The 17,780-nt window shown below is 38.5% G+C and overlaps 1 protein-coding gene across 2 annotated transcripts in view; it reads left to right on the top strand.

Annotated features, from left to right (window-relative positions):
* Positions 1 to 1,269: 1,269 nt before the first annotated feature.
* cacnb4a (calcium channel, voltage-dependent, beta 4a subunit) overlaps positions 1,270 to 17,780 on the top strand; it is a gene marked incomplete at its 5' end in the record, with an annotated part of 30,435 nt that continues 13,924 nt past the window's right edge. The window contains 2 exons of one of the 2 annotated variants that reach the window (XM_084421180.1): positions 1,270 to 1,332; positions 2,943 to 3,026. In XM_084421180.1, coding sequence (XP_084277306.1) covers positions 1,270 to 1,332; positions 2,943 to 3,026 — 147 coding nt within the window. Of the gene's footprint in view, positions 1,333 to 2,942; positions 3,027 to 7,505; positions 7,865 to 17,780 lie in introns of those variants that run through there. The other variant, XM_084421181.1, reaches the window with a different exon arrangement.

Genomic DNA, 17,780 nt, shown 5'->3' with positions numbered 1-17,780 from the left:
GTACAAAATTTTCTTACGGGGGGGCATGCCCCCGGACCCCCCTAGAGGTACCAAGCTCCACCCACAAAAATGATGTGGGAAACACATTAGGCTATATGATGATCTACAAAAAAATACACATTTTATTAGGATTTTACCACCTCCGCCTCATTTTAAGCCAGGAAAAACACAGCCCCATTTAAAGCCTTGTTCCATGTGCCCCCCTTTTATACTTTGAGCACCTGCCCCTCCAGAGGTCTCTGCACGGCCCTGGCTCTGATCCCTACCAGCCGTTTGTTGTAGTTCTTAAAAAACGATTTCTTTAAAAGCAAATATCTCCCTTTACTTAGTTTGAACTTTGAGCGTTGTAACTTTGCAGATGTTGTTATATGCTCAAACAGCAACATTACACACGCTCATAATCAACCACCCCTTTAATACATTTTGCTTAGGACTTCTTGCGATGCTCAATTCGCGAATGAGTCTGTTATTTTCAAAGAATCGGTCAGCAAAATCGATTCACGATTCAGTCCGATACCGATTCATCGAACCTTTCAACTAGTAGGCTACATTCCATACATTCGCGCACTGATGACTGAATAATTGGTGGAGTTTCCCGCACAGAAAAAAAGGAACAGAATAGGCTACTCAAGACCGGAGCACAGAAAACAAAAAGAGCCCAGATAAAGTGAATATTTGCCGTAAAACCATTGAAACCGAACATGCAAATCCTATCATTTGTTAGCACGAAAAAAAAAAAAAAAATCGAATGTCAACCTCTGCTGCACGTGCTGTTTATGAATAACTCGGGCTTTTGTACTCCTTTTCGACATAATTTGTTTTATAATACACATGTATTGGATCATAATGCAGCTGACTATTTAAAAAAAAAAATAGTAAATTTAAATTTATAAAATAAATCATGTTAATTAGCTTAAATTTAGTATGTCATGTAGATTTGTAACTAACTGCTTTCTTTACAGGGTAGCTGTGGTATTACCTGCATTTTGGGTTATCTTGCCAACACTGCTAATAAATCATTTCTGATGACCTCTGTTGAGCAGCTGTACAGTAGCTCGCGATGCTCTAGTGGTGACCGCTCGCGCTGCATCCACACTTGTACACTACAGCTGCACTCGCAGCGCGCGCACTGCATCAGTCAGCGTCCGCGAGAGCACTCAAGCCTCGGACAACACAGCGAAACTGGAGCAAACAGTTCAGTATCCTCCACCGACCCAGTGGACCGGGACCGAAAGGCAACCTCCACCGTGGACCGATGAACTCGCAGAAATGTCCCGGCATATCTACACCCGACACGGGATAGGCGATGGGGTCCAGAAGCCGATTTTTCAGGTAGGGACGCTAGAGAAGGTGTTGATGCGCTGTGAATCTGCACCATAGACTCGCATAGTTGTGTGTGTGTTTTATAGAATCCAGCGGTTTGCCTTTATCCATAATGCACATATTTCTTTCAAATCTGCCAACAGTGACAATATGCTTTCTTTTGGAGGGGTTTTACTCAATGTAAATGACTCATTTGAATCTTTGCATAATAATTAATATGTTCAAAACTTGTCACGTGTTGTATCTGTAATACTGCAATGCAAACGATTTCTTTGAGTTTAGCATCTTAATTCCAAATAGCCCTATACTATGCTCTATGTACTTTGTATATTATATAGATATATTTATGCTTGTAATACATTTCCTAAATAGATCTCACAAGCAGAAAACCTCTAAATGTCCTTGTAATATTTCCATTAACTTATGATAGATGACTTGATGTTGTTACACTTACTGTGTTGATACTATGGTGGTTGCATGGTTGCCTACTTCAATGTACATAAAAGCTTAACATGGTATTACAATTGTAAATGTTCAAGTCTTGTGTAGGTTTTGCTCTCCTGATATCTTTTACTGATGGTCAGAATGATGTTTACCTGTTCTCCCCTTTTCATATTATTTCACACTGAGCAAAATAACTTTGAGTTTTGTATTTTATTAAACCTAGCCTATGTATCATGTGATATAATAGCTTAAAGGGACAGTACACCTGAAAATAAAAAATCTGTCATCATTTACTCACCCTTATGTTGTTCCAAACCCGAATGACTTTGAAACGTTAGGGACCGACAGCCTCAGTCGCCATTCACTTTAGTTGCATTTATTTTCATACAATGTAAGTGAATGGTGACTGAGTCTGTCATTCTACCTAACATCTCCTTTTGTGTGGAATTTAGAAATTCATATGGGTGAGTAAACGAAGAGAGAATTTTCATTTTGGGGTAAATCCCTTTAACCTATGGCTGATTATACAGTAATGTAGGATCATTAAAAACGAATCCCAAACGTGCTAAAGATTAATGGATGTCAGTTTGACGCATTGGTCCTTAATTAGGCTGCTAAATAATTCATGTTCTCATTGATTTCCTTGCAAAGGATGCATGGCCTGACCCAGTTTGTAAGCATCAGTGCTTTTTTACGGAGCAGATGGCCATAACATTTTTACGTTTCGCTGTTTCTTTTGCAACAAACTCACTGAAAACATCCGTCCATATATTTTAACCGCGTGATCAACCCTGAAGGGGTTCGATGTAGGACTGCATTGCGGCCAGCCATACTGAAGGGCAGTTTCGCCTGCTCAACACATTGCATTGATGTCTATGTGGCACTGCAGAGTTCAGCTTCCTTGTAGTGATGCGCTTTGACACCTATTTCAATAGACCCTCCTTATCTGTCATATTGAGTTGCACAAAACAGCTGTGATTAATGCAAGTGATGAATTGCTGAAATGCTTTAACAGTGCGTTTGACTCTTAACAGTAACTTGTACAACTAACGGGCCCCATTGAGACCCCTCTGACACAGTGTTGTGGTGGGATATGTGGGTGTATGTGTGTTTGAAGGTGCCCCTGTTCTGTCTGGAGGAGTGATATGGATTAATAGCTTGTTCTCTTCCTGCAGGTGAACAGAGGCACCTACTCACGGCGCAGTCGACTTAAGAGATCCGACGGCAGTACGACATCCACCAGCTTCATCCTTCGTCAGGTGAGAGGGGATGATGGAGATTATGGAAATAATGTTTAGAAATGCAATTTGAGACTTAGTTTCAGAGAGTAGCTCACTCTGCCTAGGACATTTTTGAAGAGTTTTGAACAGTGACTAATATTCTCAGTGCAATTGAGGATCCACTTTCCATGTGCCTAATGTGCAAAACTGGGTTATGTAATACTTTTTATAGAAGCCAACGAGTTTGCATTTATCATTATACTGCAATGCAATTACAATAGAATTTAGCGCCTAATGCCAAATCATAGGCCTATACTCTGATATACCTTTGGAAATGCACTTTGAAGAAGTTTTATAGTTCTCAATATATATGTTCAAAGAATTATACTACTGTGCAGCTTTTTGAATGGGTCGTTTGGTTTCCAAGCAACAGATGAATCCTCTCTGTCATCAGATGAATATGAATTGCTCATGGCTACCTTTCCAACTGAACTTGCCTGACATTTAGCTGAATAGAGCTAGCATGGATCTTCAGAACATCTGAAAAAAAATTGCATTCAAACCTTTAAATATTCTTTCAGAACATGCAGTATGAAATCAAAGAGCGCTGAATATTTTTCTTTTGGAAATATGATCAAATCATTGTCAGATGCGTCTAGATCTATGAGTTTGCACAGAATTATCCCAGGGGAAACCAATGACCTTGATGCCTGCAATGTGGCATTTCTAGCTGTCGCCGAGTCTACCCTTGCTCGTATGTTTGAGGTCTGTGCAGTATTCCCTGCAGAGTTTTTGTGCTGCTGTAAAGCAAATAGCTTTGCCTTTGTGTATTAATTCATAATGTGGATAGGATTAAACTTTCATTCATATACTGTGACCAAATAGCATTTACTGTAATTGTTTTTGTTAATTTACAATAACAAATCTAGTCACTGTGGAATGGCATTTTGTTGTCTGTTTTATGTTTTTTATTATTACAGTATATTAATTTGAAGAAGCATACATAAAAATATAAATAAATCAAAACAAATACAATGATTCTTACAGGGAATACCTCTTTCCAGATAAATTATTACTTTAAATAATTCATAACATGAATAGTTTTAACCATTTTTATGACATGCTACCATAATATCACCATAAAAATATATGTATTGCTATGTTAAACATATGTTTTGTCCATGAATTATAAGTGAATTCATATTATATACTTTATATATTTTCTACAGTATTTTTTTAATATTTTTTTTAAGACAATTTACATGTCTTTTAAAATATTATATAATTGTTCCTGTATGGTAGGGTAACTATTCACTATTGTACTATATAGGATATCAAGGTTGTCGTATTTCTTTTATCATCTCTCTTGTTTCTTGTGATATAATTTCCTTTTCTGCATTTTTTACCCCTTTTTTGTATTGAGCAGTTTATTAGTTGCAATTTTATTGGTGCTATAATGAGATTTAAAACAGCTTTAACTCTAATTGATAAGTCCGGTCACCTCATGTACGCAGCCCATATGCTGCAGTCTATCTCGAAATGATTCTAGAATCTAGGTCCAAAGAACCTTGGGAATTCTGCATTTTGACTGACTTCCAGGACATTCTATTTTTGGCCATAAAGGTGGTTTCACAGCCAAGACCCTTCATTGAGGACAACCTACTTTACAAAGTTTGCATATCATATTTATATATTTAAATGTGACCATAAGTAGAGTTTGGCTTAGGCTAACTTCTTCTAAATTAAATTAAATTAATCTGAGAACCTCATATTTACATGGTAGACTGTTAGCACTCTTCCAAGTCCCTGTAAAATTAAAATGTACAAAAGATGTATATGAAATATTTTTAGAAACGTCTTGCTAGAATGAGGCTAGAAAATCCAGAGGTGGTTAAAACCTGCTGAGATCAATGTTAAAGATAAGACTGCAGGTAATAGTCATGAATATAAAACCTTACTTAAACTTGCCTTAAATTTATGGCTGTACAGAATCTGATTTTGATGCAGAGAGACTTAAAAATGATTGGAAGTTGTTTCTGTTTTTATTGTTATCCATAATAACGCATTTAAAATTCCTGATCATTGGGAGCATGTATAAATTATTCATCTGTCTGGTATAGGTCACATGGCTAAACTCTTTAGTAATTCATTTATTTCTTTGCTTCCCTGCTGTGTTTATTGACCATAGGCCACCCAGAAAGCTCAAGAGCAGTGGCTGACTGTTAGCATGACTGTTGATTTGGTGATCTAATGTTGATTTATAAGATTTATGGATCGTTAAATAGCGGAATAAGGAAACAAGTCACATAATAAATGATTGCAAAATAGCGAATGGGTTCTTCGTACAATTATTACAGCCATTCAAATGAAAGTTAGGTATTAAAAGGAAACCAAATATATTACAGGATTAAGATATTAGTTAGCTATGCTTTTAGTAACAGGCATTTATTCTGTTTATTTTGATCTTCCACTTTGATAGCTGATCCATAAATCAGAGAAAGAAAACAATAAAATGAAAAATTAAAACATTTTTCATTAAATCTGAAAATATCAGTAGTGATCTTAAGGAGTACCTCATGCCACGTAAAGCAACATGTTAAAGTATTCATATACATTTTACTTTTATTTGTGGAGGTATATAGTTCATATTTAACATTTCAGATTAACAGAATTCATTCATGTTAATTTTAAAAATAGATTTGCCATTATTATATCTTCATATGCTTCTTGGTGGATAATTGGAGAGAAAACTGTTGATTGCTCTGTTATTTATTGATATATATTGACGCCTTCATTGATTAAAGAGTAAGAGTAGATTAGAGTAGAGTAGTAAGAGTAGATTAAAGAGTTGAATGTATTTGATCTTTACTCAGAATAATGTGTGTTTCAGTGAGTAGAAAGCAGGCATGTTGTAGATGAGCCTTCTGAACTACAGGGGGCGATGTGTGCCAGAGTTTTATACTCAAGAGAGAACCATGATTAATTAACAGCTACACCGTCAGTTCATTTTCATGTAATTACTTGAAAAGACCTGATTGCTCTTGGTTTTCTCATTATTTCCGTAGCTGGAGTGATATCATGGGAAATATAAATCAATAACAGAAATAGAAATGCAAAACAAGCTTCTAGTGCCCTGGGTCCCTGCTTGTCCCAGTGACCTCGAGATGGAGTTGGTGTTTTATAGCTTCTCCACAGTCATGGGGATGTAATTACACAAATCAGAGGTATTGATACTCCCGCTAAAGAAAAGTCTGGTTTAATACCATCATGTCAAGCTCTCGTTTTATGTTTCTTCATTCACATTTGCCTTAAACTGATGGTTAGAGAGATTTACGTTTGTAGGGATGGGTTTTTGTACTATGCCATTGTGGTATACATATGCATTGCATTATACAGTTATATATATCTATACTTAAATATTGCTGTTTTTTTACCTTATTGTAAAGATTTACTTTATTGTAGTTATTGTAGTACACAAATAATGTTTCTCAATTCAGCCTTTTAACCCAACTTGCAAATGGTTTCATTTCAACAGTTCCATTTGCTGCCAGCATGCACTGGACCATGAATAATTAATATTTGCAAATGCTGCATTTATTTGACCATCTGACTCTTTGATTTTGGTGTCATATTTAGTATTGTGTTGTGATGTCAGGATGCGTTTGTTTCTTCTGCTTAAAATGATGTTTACTCGTGTGTTTCATGTATTCACTCTCAGAAAAAAAGGTACAAAAGCTGTCACAGGGACAGTACCCTTCAAAAGGGTTCTAATATGTACCATTTGGGTACTAATATGTACACATTTGGTACCAATATGTACACATTTGGTACCAATATTGACCTTTGAGGGACTTATATGCACTCTTTAGGTACAAAGGTGTACCTTTTGAAAAGGTACCGCCACAGTGACAGCTTTTGTACCTTTTTTTCTGAGAGTGTACCATGTGGAGGTCTGTGTTTGGCATTTTAATGTGTTTTATGAATGTTTTTGTCTCCAATGTTGTCATTAGTTTAAGACAGCAAGCTCTTTCTCTCAGATGAAACACATAATATCAATTATAACAATAATATTAAATAATTAACACAGTATAATTAACAATATAAATAAATTGAACTATTAACATTAAGATTTTAAGTAAGCTAATAATGTTAAGAAATCAAAAATTCAGTCAGGTGAATTGATTTTAAAACTGTTGCCTTAGTTGAATTTTGCATTTTTATACACAGTGTATGTGAACTGTAATACACAAATTGTTTGTGAATATTTGTGGAGTCTATATGTGAACATGGGTGAAAGAAGGAGATGAAAAGAGAAAGAGGTGAAATGCAGTTCCTAGATGGACAAAAATAGAAACGGCGAGGAAAAATTGCAGGAAACCCAGTGGTCAAGGAGTGGAATGCTGTCAGCACCCTGCAGACCCCTTCTCCTCCTCTAACATTCAACAGAAGAGAGCACTTGTCTTTTCTTACTGGAGCTCCCATCAGCCAATCAGAAGACGCTTTCGCTGCTTTGTCATCAGCCTCTGATTGAGGAAGGCTCTGTTTGCTTGCTCTGTTTGTGGAAGCTTGATAAAATGCCAGGTCTCTGCAGCCTTTGGGGTGAGCCCCAGTTCTCTATGATGTGATCGATCACGTTTCATCCTCATTAATACAATACGCTGGCTTCAGGAGCAAGAGAGCGACTGCCGTTTCCTTGACATTCCTCCTTTGGTGGTCTTTCTGTGTGCAAGGGGATTGTAAGAGAGCCCTGTTAGACATACTCTCGCTGGAGCTTTCTTATCCCACATTTGCATTTGATCATTAAGGTGGTCCCTTGGGAATATCAGACCTCCATGTACGACAATTTGTACCTTCATGGATTCGAAGACTCGGAGGCGGTGAGTAAGGGTCTATATGTGCATCTTCATGGTATTTTCAATGAATGCATGCTCACACAAACGCTCTGGGGATGGCTGCAGGAATTCAGCTCGTAGATGGTGTTACTGGTCCCAGTGAGTGTTTTGGGGGGAGGGGATCTGTATGTGTTTGTGTGCATGTGTATGGGTTTTGTTTCATTATCACCTCCACTCTTTCTCTAAACCACGCTCTGTTCCGCGGACGCATCGGTGCGAGTGGAGAGCATCAGTCAGCTGTGGTGGCAGCCTGTTATTCCGTATCAGTGAGCTGTTACTAATAATGCCACACTGCTTACTGGTTTAGTTCCTCTTAGCTTGCAAGCATTGTTGTTTTTGTTGGATTTTCAGTGTGGCCTCAGCTACTCTCAATCGAAATGCTTGCTTAAAGTGGCACTTTGTTTCTGCTTGTATTGGGCGGGGGGGGGGGGGCTCATTAAGTGTCATTAGATCAGACATAAACAAGTCCCATGGACGTATGTCAGGCCAGTCTCCTTAATCAAGTGGTCACAAGTTTCGACACTTTACAAGAGATGCGCCTGTTGCTCTTTGAGATGCAGCTGTTTTCTTACACCACAAATTATTCCCGTTTCACTCAGCGTTACCATAGGCAAAAATGTATCTATGATCTTATGCATTTTTTGGCTGAATCGGGTTTTATAATGTAGTGTAGGAATTTTGACTCATTTTATTTGCTTAAAGGGGATCTATTATGTCCCTTTTCACAGGATGTAATATAAGTCTCTGGTGTTCCCAGAATGTGTCTGTGAAGTTTCAGCTCAAAATACCCCACTGATCATTTATTATAGCATGTAAAATGTGCCCCTATTTGGATGTGAGAAAAAACATACCTTTTGTGTGTGTGTCCCTTTAAATGCAAATGAGCTGCTGCTCCTGGCCCCCTTTCCAGAAGAGGGCGGAGCCTTTACAGCTCGTGCTTTGGATACTCCGGAAACAACAAAACTGGAGAATGTAACGCAGCCAAAATTGTCAGTAGCAGTGTTTAGCCTTACATGTTCGAACCCGGAGTCAGACACTGATGGAGAGACTCATAGAAGTTACAGCATTTAAAATGCAACTGTACGTTTCTGAATGGTTAGTGGATAAAATTATGTAGTTGTTGTGGAGTTAAGTTGATTCAACTTATTGATTAGCATGTACTGTCGTTTATCTAAAAATCTTCCTGAAACAAATTTTGTGCAAATTCAGTGTTGAACTGACCCTCATTTGTGAAGCAGTGTTAACAAACAACTTCTTTAATTTTTTCGCTGTCATTAATGTATGGTCCACCAGAGAAATATTACACTAAATTAAGATGTTATAGGTTAACGGTTATGAATCGGGGTTGGAACAACATGAGGGTGAGTAATTACTGACAGAATTTTCATTTTTGGGTGAACTAACCCTTTAAATGATGATTTAAAAAAAAAGATGAATCTGTTGTGTATTTACATTTGTGGGGCCGTTTAGGTGTGTCACCTGTTTAAACCAGTGTCTGACTGTCTAACAGCCTCACAAAAATTTCGCTGAAATTCAGAATTGGACACTTTGTCTTGAACGCAGCGTTGTATGTGTTATAACATTCCATTTTACCACATACATTCTGTTAAGCTTTCGTTATCCTGTGGCTCTTAGAAGGAGATCTTTATGATTTACCTCCACTCACCTAACTGATAAAGTGCTCTAACGTTGTTAAAGGACAAGTTCGCAAGTTCATTTTATTAAAAGCCCATCTTGTCAGCTATGAATTACCCCTAAGCTCTGTTTATTAGGCAGCAGGTGTTCACACAATATACCAATGGGGATCCAATCAAGAGGCTCCCATTAAGTTTGTCTCTAGTCCTTTCCATAAGTAATGAAATATTTAGAAGTCAAAAATCCTCATACAATTTATCTATCTATCGGTTCCCTACTTTGAAACACAGAGAGGCTGTTTAATTTGTGTGGAGGACAATTTAATGCTCTGCAGCAAGTATTTTCTCTGGAATTATATGGTGCAGAAATATCATGGAAATTATGTAATTAGAATGAAATGATGACAAAGTAGCTCAGATCTGGTGGCCTCTGATGATCCTAATATAGCCTTGTGGTCTAATTGTGTCTGCCTCTCTTTCCTCCTCTTTCCTTACAGCTTATGAATATTAAAGGTAATGGAGGGTTCAAGCGGGTACTATTCATTGCGTGTAATTATTTCATGTATCCTGTTTTTTGCACTATTGTTAGCCTAACCAGAACCGCACTGTTATATTTGGAATTGTTTTCTAATAAAATCAACTGCATAAGTTTCAATCTACCGGATCAGACATAATCTCATACTTGCAGTTTGATTGAACTTGATTGTTCTTTTAGTATAGTTTTAAGATTAATGTTTTTGAAAAGAACAGATTATAGTGATTGTTCTTTTGAAACAATGATTTTGACTGTATTGTTAACTAAATTGGACTGAATCGGCAAGGGCAGTTTGTGTTTTGAATTAACACTGTTAAAGGGACTTTCATTGTATGAATTTTCTTTAACAAAATATCTTCTTTTGTGTTCCACAGAAGAATGAAATGCAAACATGATTGGTATGACATGAGTAAATAAGTGAAATTTTCCTTAAATAACTCACTCTCTCGATCAGTGCTGTCTCAAAATGAAATGAAAATCTGCCGTCCTATGTTTCTAGAACTAGTAATGTCTGGCTCTGCAAGTGTTCACAACTAGTTCACAAATTGGACTGAACAAACGAACGGACAAGTACAGTGTGCAGTGAGTCACTGACTCGATTCCACTTTTGGGTTGCAAGTTGCAACCCACCAGTTGAGAGCCACTGATTTAAAGATAAGTTTAGTCAGATACGAGAAGTACCTTTCATGGCTTACTATGTGATACAAAGCTTTCATCATCTCTTTTTATGGTTAAGTATTTGCTTTCATCAGATGTGGCCCTAAATGGTAGTGATCTCATGCTGTGTTGTGGAGAGATTTATCTGTAATAATTACCCACTGCGCTTGCCTGCATTGGTCCTTCAGCTCTCATGATTCATCTTCATATCTGCTCACCGGAGGATGCTTTTTCACTGACCGTTTAATCTGCTTTTGTTTTTAAAGAAATGCAGGGCAAGGATCTACTGGGCTTTCTGGGCCCCAAATGCTCTCAGACCCACTGGCATCACAGTAAAATGTTCACAACGTGCAATCTCTGAAGATAAGCAGAACGTGTGGCTTGACAAACCCAAGCCCACACACTTGACGTGGTTAGATAATGGTGTACGTACTGAGGCAGAGTACATGAATGCTGCACGTGGTTCAGCCGTCGTTTGGGTGTGTGGGTTTGTTTATCTACTCTGTGGTTTGGGGACAAATTTGTCCCCAGATGTTAGCTCAAATCGTCCGTAAAAATAATTGTTTTGTTATAATACGGAGTACTAAGTAAACATTAACTTGCAGAACTCAAAACCCTGTCCACGGTCGGAAGAGACCATCTGTTGAAACCAAGATGCAAAAATGGTGGTGGAAAATATTTTCTCAGGGGCAAAAAAAAAACAATTCCTTTAAATCATTGCAACTGGAGAAGTATTTATATTTGTATATATTGTATGCAGTACTTTAGAATCGTTTTCTTTTTACTTGCGGACCATTCATGTCTACTTCAGCTGTTGGAAGCACAGGTTAAAAGATTTCGCTATGTGATAATAAATAAATATCAGCTGGATCATTTATAAAACTGTCTTGATGCTAAGTAGGTTTTGATAGTCGAGGCACAGAAATAATTTCCGTGGGCATTCATACTTAACCGAGTGTTTGAGTTAGAAATTCTAATGTGCCTCTGGACATTCTCATATGAAGGTATTTAATCTGTCCCTTAAGCATGTGTATTCGAAATGATTCATTCTGATGTATCAAGTTGGATATCAGTATACATTTTCGGCATTATTTGCATATATTTATTGTTATGTATAAATCCTATATATATCTATGTACATAGAATTTATATTTTGAGATGATTTTTTTCCTTGTAGGTCTAAGGCTGTTGCAGTGGACTGCAAAAGGGATTGAGCTATGTGCCCAATCCTGTTCCTGGAGATCTACCTTCCTGCAAAGTTCAACACTGATCAAACACAACTGAACCAGATAATTAATATCTTCAGGAGCACTTGATAATTACAGACAAGTGTGTTGGATCAGGGTTGGATCTGAATGCTGCGGGTACTTCTCGAGGGACAGGATTTGGCACTCCTTTGCTTAAGGCTCAATCCCAATTCACCCCTTGCCCCTTCCCCTCCGTTTTGCGTGTTCCCGTGAAGGGGTAGGGCTGTCTCGATTCTCTTTTGGTTGGAGGGGTAGGGGGAAGGGCCAGATAGCCCTTGAAACGAAGATTTTTCTTGACCACACTTCAAACGAAGGGGTATGAGAAATGTACCTGCATACACCGGCTACAGAGGCAACATGACTGCCAATAATCTTTTTCTTTATGTCACATTCAATCTTGTGTTCATATTTACGGTCATGTTCTTCAAAGAAACATTTGCAAAAAAATCGCTGAAGTTCGTTAACGATAGTCCCGCAACATATGTTCATGTCTGATAACTGGTGAATGTAATTGCGGCAGGGAATTGGCTTATCTTTTACCGTACGTCTGCTATGAACGCATTGTTTTCGCATTGTGGTTATACGTGAACACGATATAAACGAACAGTGCTTTCACAGTTTCGTGCTTTTTGCAACATGATCAACCAGTCTTGTATGTTCTTTATCAAACAGAGACACCTGAGGAAACCCGGAGGCTCATTCGTTTTCGCGCTGACAACGAGCAACGTTTCCTGAAGTCCAAAAATACTTAGGCGTCGAAGATATCGTCATCTCCATTGGTTTCTGCGAACTTCAGAAGAAAAATGCAAAAAAAATAGCTGTAACTCACGCAATTGAGATGACTACATCTGACGACGGCATCTTGGAAGTTTGTGATAAACATTGGCGCATCTCCTGTGATGTAGGCGCTAGCAACGAGGTATAATGACGAGTAATGGTGTAGTAGTGCTGTCCCATTTCTTAGGGGAATATTTTCACCCCTACGCCTTGCAACTCTGTTTCAAGGGGTAGGCGAAGGGGTATAAAATAGAATTGGGATTGGGCCTGTCTTCGGCTACGTCTGAAAACTTAGCCAGCTGGCATGTTGCCTCGCTGCCTTATCAGTGTAATGACTTTGTAGGCAGCGTTTGTGCACGAAGGTAGGCTACTTCATGAATCTGATTTTGGACAGACTTCTGAGGCAGCATAACGGTTAAATGATCTAAGGCCAAATAGAACAAGCTTTGGTGGAAACTAATTAACTAATAATTAATTAATAATAAGCTCTATTATGAGATTGACTTGAACAGGTCAGTCGACTGAATCATGCCTTCAGGAAATAGAAATATGTTTTTATGAGCCTCTTAAGCATCATCGAGCATCTTTAAAACTCACTTGTTAAACTTCCACATTTTTTGTTTAAACAGGGTTCCCACGGGTCCTTGAAATCCTTGAAAGTTTTTGAATCTGAATTTTTTTTTTCAAGGCCCTGGAAAGTTTTTCAAAATAAACATACATAGATACAGGTCCTTGAAAGTGCTTGAATTTATTTTGTGCGAGAAGTTTTCTGGAAAAAAATCCATATTATTCCCTCAAGTCCGCTAATGTGTTATTTCGCCAACACTTCGTGGCCTATGCATACTAGCTTGCTTAATTTACGTTAGTTACGCGCATTTTCGCGTTACGTTAAGTGTTTCCCGTTAAGTGTTTTCGCACCAAACTACAACGATGGTACCTCAACATTTCATGCAAAAGTTAATATCAGATCATTTTAGAATACAGTATAGGATGTACCGAATATTCTTCAGTTTTATGCAAATCAGAAATACGACAAATAGAATATCTGATCTCTGTCATATGGCCAAAAAAAGTTTTTCTGCATAGTTGTGTTTGACACAAAAAAAAACTGTAACAATGTATCTTACAAGGTAACACGATGTAACCTTGCTCTCACTTGAAATGTGTCCCCACATTAAGTCCACTTGAATTTGAGGATATTGGACCTGGAAAGTTCTTGAAAGGTCCTTGAATTTGAAGTTAACCAAGGTGTGGGAACCCTGTTTAAAGGTAGGGTAGGCAATTTCGGAGAGGCTAGCAACAGCAAGCTAGCTTTGAAATCATAAGATTCCCCTCCCTTCAGAGCATCTCCAAAGCCTTCTCCAAAACACATGAATGCACACATCCAGAGAGAGGGTGTTAAATTACCGCATGTCTTAAAGCACATAACAATACAGTAATAATGAACGTAAACAACTTAAGGAGCTCTGACTTTTACCACCTGACTGCTGCAGATTCATTTCGGTGTTGATAGTGTTGCCATAGTAACGCATAAATCCGAGTCTGAGGACGTGAACCGATCTGAGTAGAATGTCACAGATTGCCATCTGTTAATTACGGTAATTGCGGCATGGCGTGAACGCAACATAAGCTCAGTGTTTTGGTCCGGGAGGAAATGTAAATGGTGGCTGCAGTTTGTTTCTGGAGCTCAGTGACTATCACGCGTCTACAACACAACAGTCTACCAGTTGTCTCCATTGTCTTATGGAACATGTTGATGATGTGTGATGTCTGCGGGAGCAGGGTGTGTGGAGGTATGGAAATACATAGGTTGACAGACAGGTAGGACAACCTATCATTGAGTTTGGACCGATTGCAATGATTAGATGGGCATTTTTTGGTCCTGAGACTTCCACAGAAGATATATTTACATTTTTTTTTATATATTTATACCATTGAATTGTTGAATCAATTGTTGAATGAATCTTCTATTATTGAATATAGGCCATCAATGTGTACTTATGATGGGGAATTGTTTAATTTGGACTTCTCTGTGCATGCTCTTTGAGGTGGTGACCATAGACCTACATTATATGACTGACAGACAAGAACGGTTTGACCTAAAAATATCAAAATTGAAACTACTGCGGAAACAAAGACACCTACATCTTGGATGCCCTTGAGGTAAGCTAAAACATACCAAAATTTTATTTCAAAGTGAACTATCCCTTTAAGTGCATAATTTCTGTGCTAGTAGCACAAAATGGAACTGCAGTCTGATTGAGAGAACGGACAGGGCCAGAACACAGACAGTTTAAGGAAGACGAGGCAGACTGGATATATTATTTCAATACTTTAAAAACTGATAATTATAATGAGAGAAATCTGTAGGGTTAATAACTGCTCATTGCTTGAAGATGTTTGAAATATTTGATCTTAGGTTTAAGTCTGCTGCTGGCAGCCTGTTAAAGAGGAACGGTGCATCATCTGCTGGGGAAATGTTTACATCCCGCACCCTGCCATCTCTCTCCATCCAACCATCAGTATCGCTGAGTCGGCAACATAGAGGAAGCAAACCAGCTGGCCACGGGGTGTAATGTGTCCCAAAGTGAAATGATTGCCTGACTGCGGATTCTGTAAATGAATGCATATTGGTTTGGCTTGATCTTCATCTGCTAGCCAGCTCTGTCAGATCCTGCAGGCTCACCCAATCTTAAGGACAATTGACTAATACTTTTATTTAAACACTTGACTTTTTGCTATTTTAGCTGCATGTTTATATGATTATACGCTTTTATCATTGAACACGTTTACATACACACCAATACGCTGATAACTAACAAAAATCTGTTTATTGAAATAACTCAATTTATCAGTTTACCTGCAAATCAGTAACCTGGCAATGCGTTTACAAGACTGTAAAACACAAAAAAACAGGTTATTGCCCGGTGGTGATAAGAATTCATGTATTTCACTCAGTGAATTCAATGCATTATGTGTGTTGTAAGTAATATTACAAAAAAAAGCTTTAAAAAAAAACAGAGTATTTCAAAATGTCAGTGGGAAACTTGCAACTTGGAAACTCATTCTCCTCTCATATTTGAAGTTTCTACAACTGTACCACTTGTCCTTTGGCTGCATGAGATGAGAACACATTTTTTATATTTTCCTTGGATCAAGAAAAAGTCTGAGTTTGCGATATATTTCTCCTCCCCTACAGTGAAACACTTGCAGGATGCACTTAAATCTGCCACGTAAGGAAGCTTTCCTATCACGTATCACATATGCGCACCTCAAAAAGCCGATAGAACGCAGGTTAAGGTGTCGATCGGTTTATTCTTAAGCCAGTTATGCCGATAAAGGAAAACAGTTTACCGCATTTACATGGCCACACACGTTGTCGGCTTATTAAGCATAATCAGTTTAAGAACATGCATGTAAACACACTCACTGTTTTTTTTTTTTCCCTGACTCTATCAGATCAGACCCTTGTGACCCACCAGTTGAGATCCGCTAAACTAGATAAAACAGCACTACTTGGACTTGGACTAAAAAAACGTGTTTTTAAAAGTCATTGGGCATCAGCTAATTTTGAAGATTCAGACTGTTTTTGTTGCAGTATTAAACTGAATAGTTTGATGGTCCAGTGGTCCTGATGCCTGCTGAAGAATGAGAAGATGGAACGAGGTGTGGTGAGGATGAATCACAGGGGCTTTTCATCGAGAGCAGATGCAGAGCCTGTCACTTGACTCGCCTCAGTGCACATCGCCTTATGTAACACTGGTCACATGACTTTTCTGGCCATGGAGGTCCATGATCTAGTGTGATGGCCAATAGTGAGGGCAATGTGAAGACCAGGGTTGTGAGCTCCAAAATTTCAGTGTCAGTGATATATAATCATCAAGTGACCAGACCAAACCAGAGATCTATATCTACTGATGGATATGCTGTATTGCCAGTCGCAATACAGTTGCTTCCTTAGTTGCTAAGCTACTAAAAACAAAAGAATGATATCTTTTGTGCCTTTCGTCTGCTTCCCTCATCCCCCGCAGTGGTAGAGACATCTGTCATGGTACAAAAGTGAGTAACCATGAACCTGCAGAAGTGATGAGATCACAGAGTTAAGGCAGGCTCACACTACATTACTTTTGGCTGGATTTTGCTGTCGCAGACAGATTTCCAAGATCTGCGACAAAATCCGAGCCCACCGAATCTGGTGCTTGTTACTCATTTTCTGCACATATGACTTGGACAGCGAACATGAGGGCTCTCTAATGTCTTACGTGAATTTGTGTGAGAAAACAAAGTTTGTTTGTGCATCTCATCAGCGTTGTGTGATATGAGCACTGTTAAGACAAGATGAGGACAGACAACAAGAAAACCTGTAGTGTGAGCACCATGTTACTTCATGTAATCTCATAGTTCTGTAGTATAAGCTTGCCTTGCCCTGCTAACATGAATAGAATCAGTTTGCTGGAATATTTGTGTGCTTGTGTGTGTGTTGGCAAATGGGCTTCACCAATCTCTAGTCTTTCTTCTTTTTCTTCAGCCTTTTATCAGTTTGGGTCACACTCACCGGCCACTTTATTAGGTACACCTGTTCAACTGCTCGTTAACATAAGTAAATATCTGATCAGCCAATCATATGGCAGCAACTCAATGCATTTAGGCATGTAGACAGGTCAAGAAGACAATCTGCTGAAGTTTAAACTGAGAAAGAAAGGTGATTTAAATGACTATGAATTTGGCATGGCTGTTGGCGTCAGATGGGCTGGTCTGAGTGTTTCAGAAACTGCTGATCTACTGGGATTTTCATACACAACCATCTGGTCAGAAAAAGAGAAAATATCCAGTGAGTGGCAGGTCTGTGGCAGTCCTCTAAACATGTCGAACCTTGAATAGACAGCCTACAGCGGCAGAAGACACTGGTTGCCTTTCCTGTCAGATAAGAGCAGGAAACTGAGGCTACAATTCGCATGGGCTCAATAAAATTGGTCAATAGAAGATTGGAAAAACATTGCTGGTCTGATGAGTCTCGGTTTCTGCTGCAACATTCAGATGGTCGGGTCAGA

This window comes from Rutilus rutilus, assembly GCF_951802725.1.
Source record: "Rutilus rutilus genome assembly, chromosome: 10".
NCBI lineage: Eukaryota > Metazoa > Chordata > Actinopteri > Cypriniformes > Leuciscidae > Rutilus > Rutilus rutilus.
The sequence above is the reverse complement of the archived record's forward strand: the minus strand, read 5'-3'. Positions and strand labels throughout refer to the sequence as shown.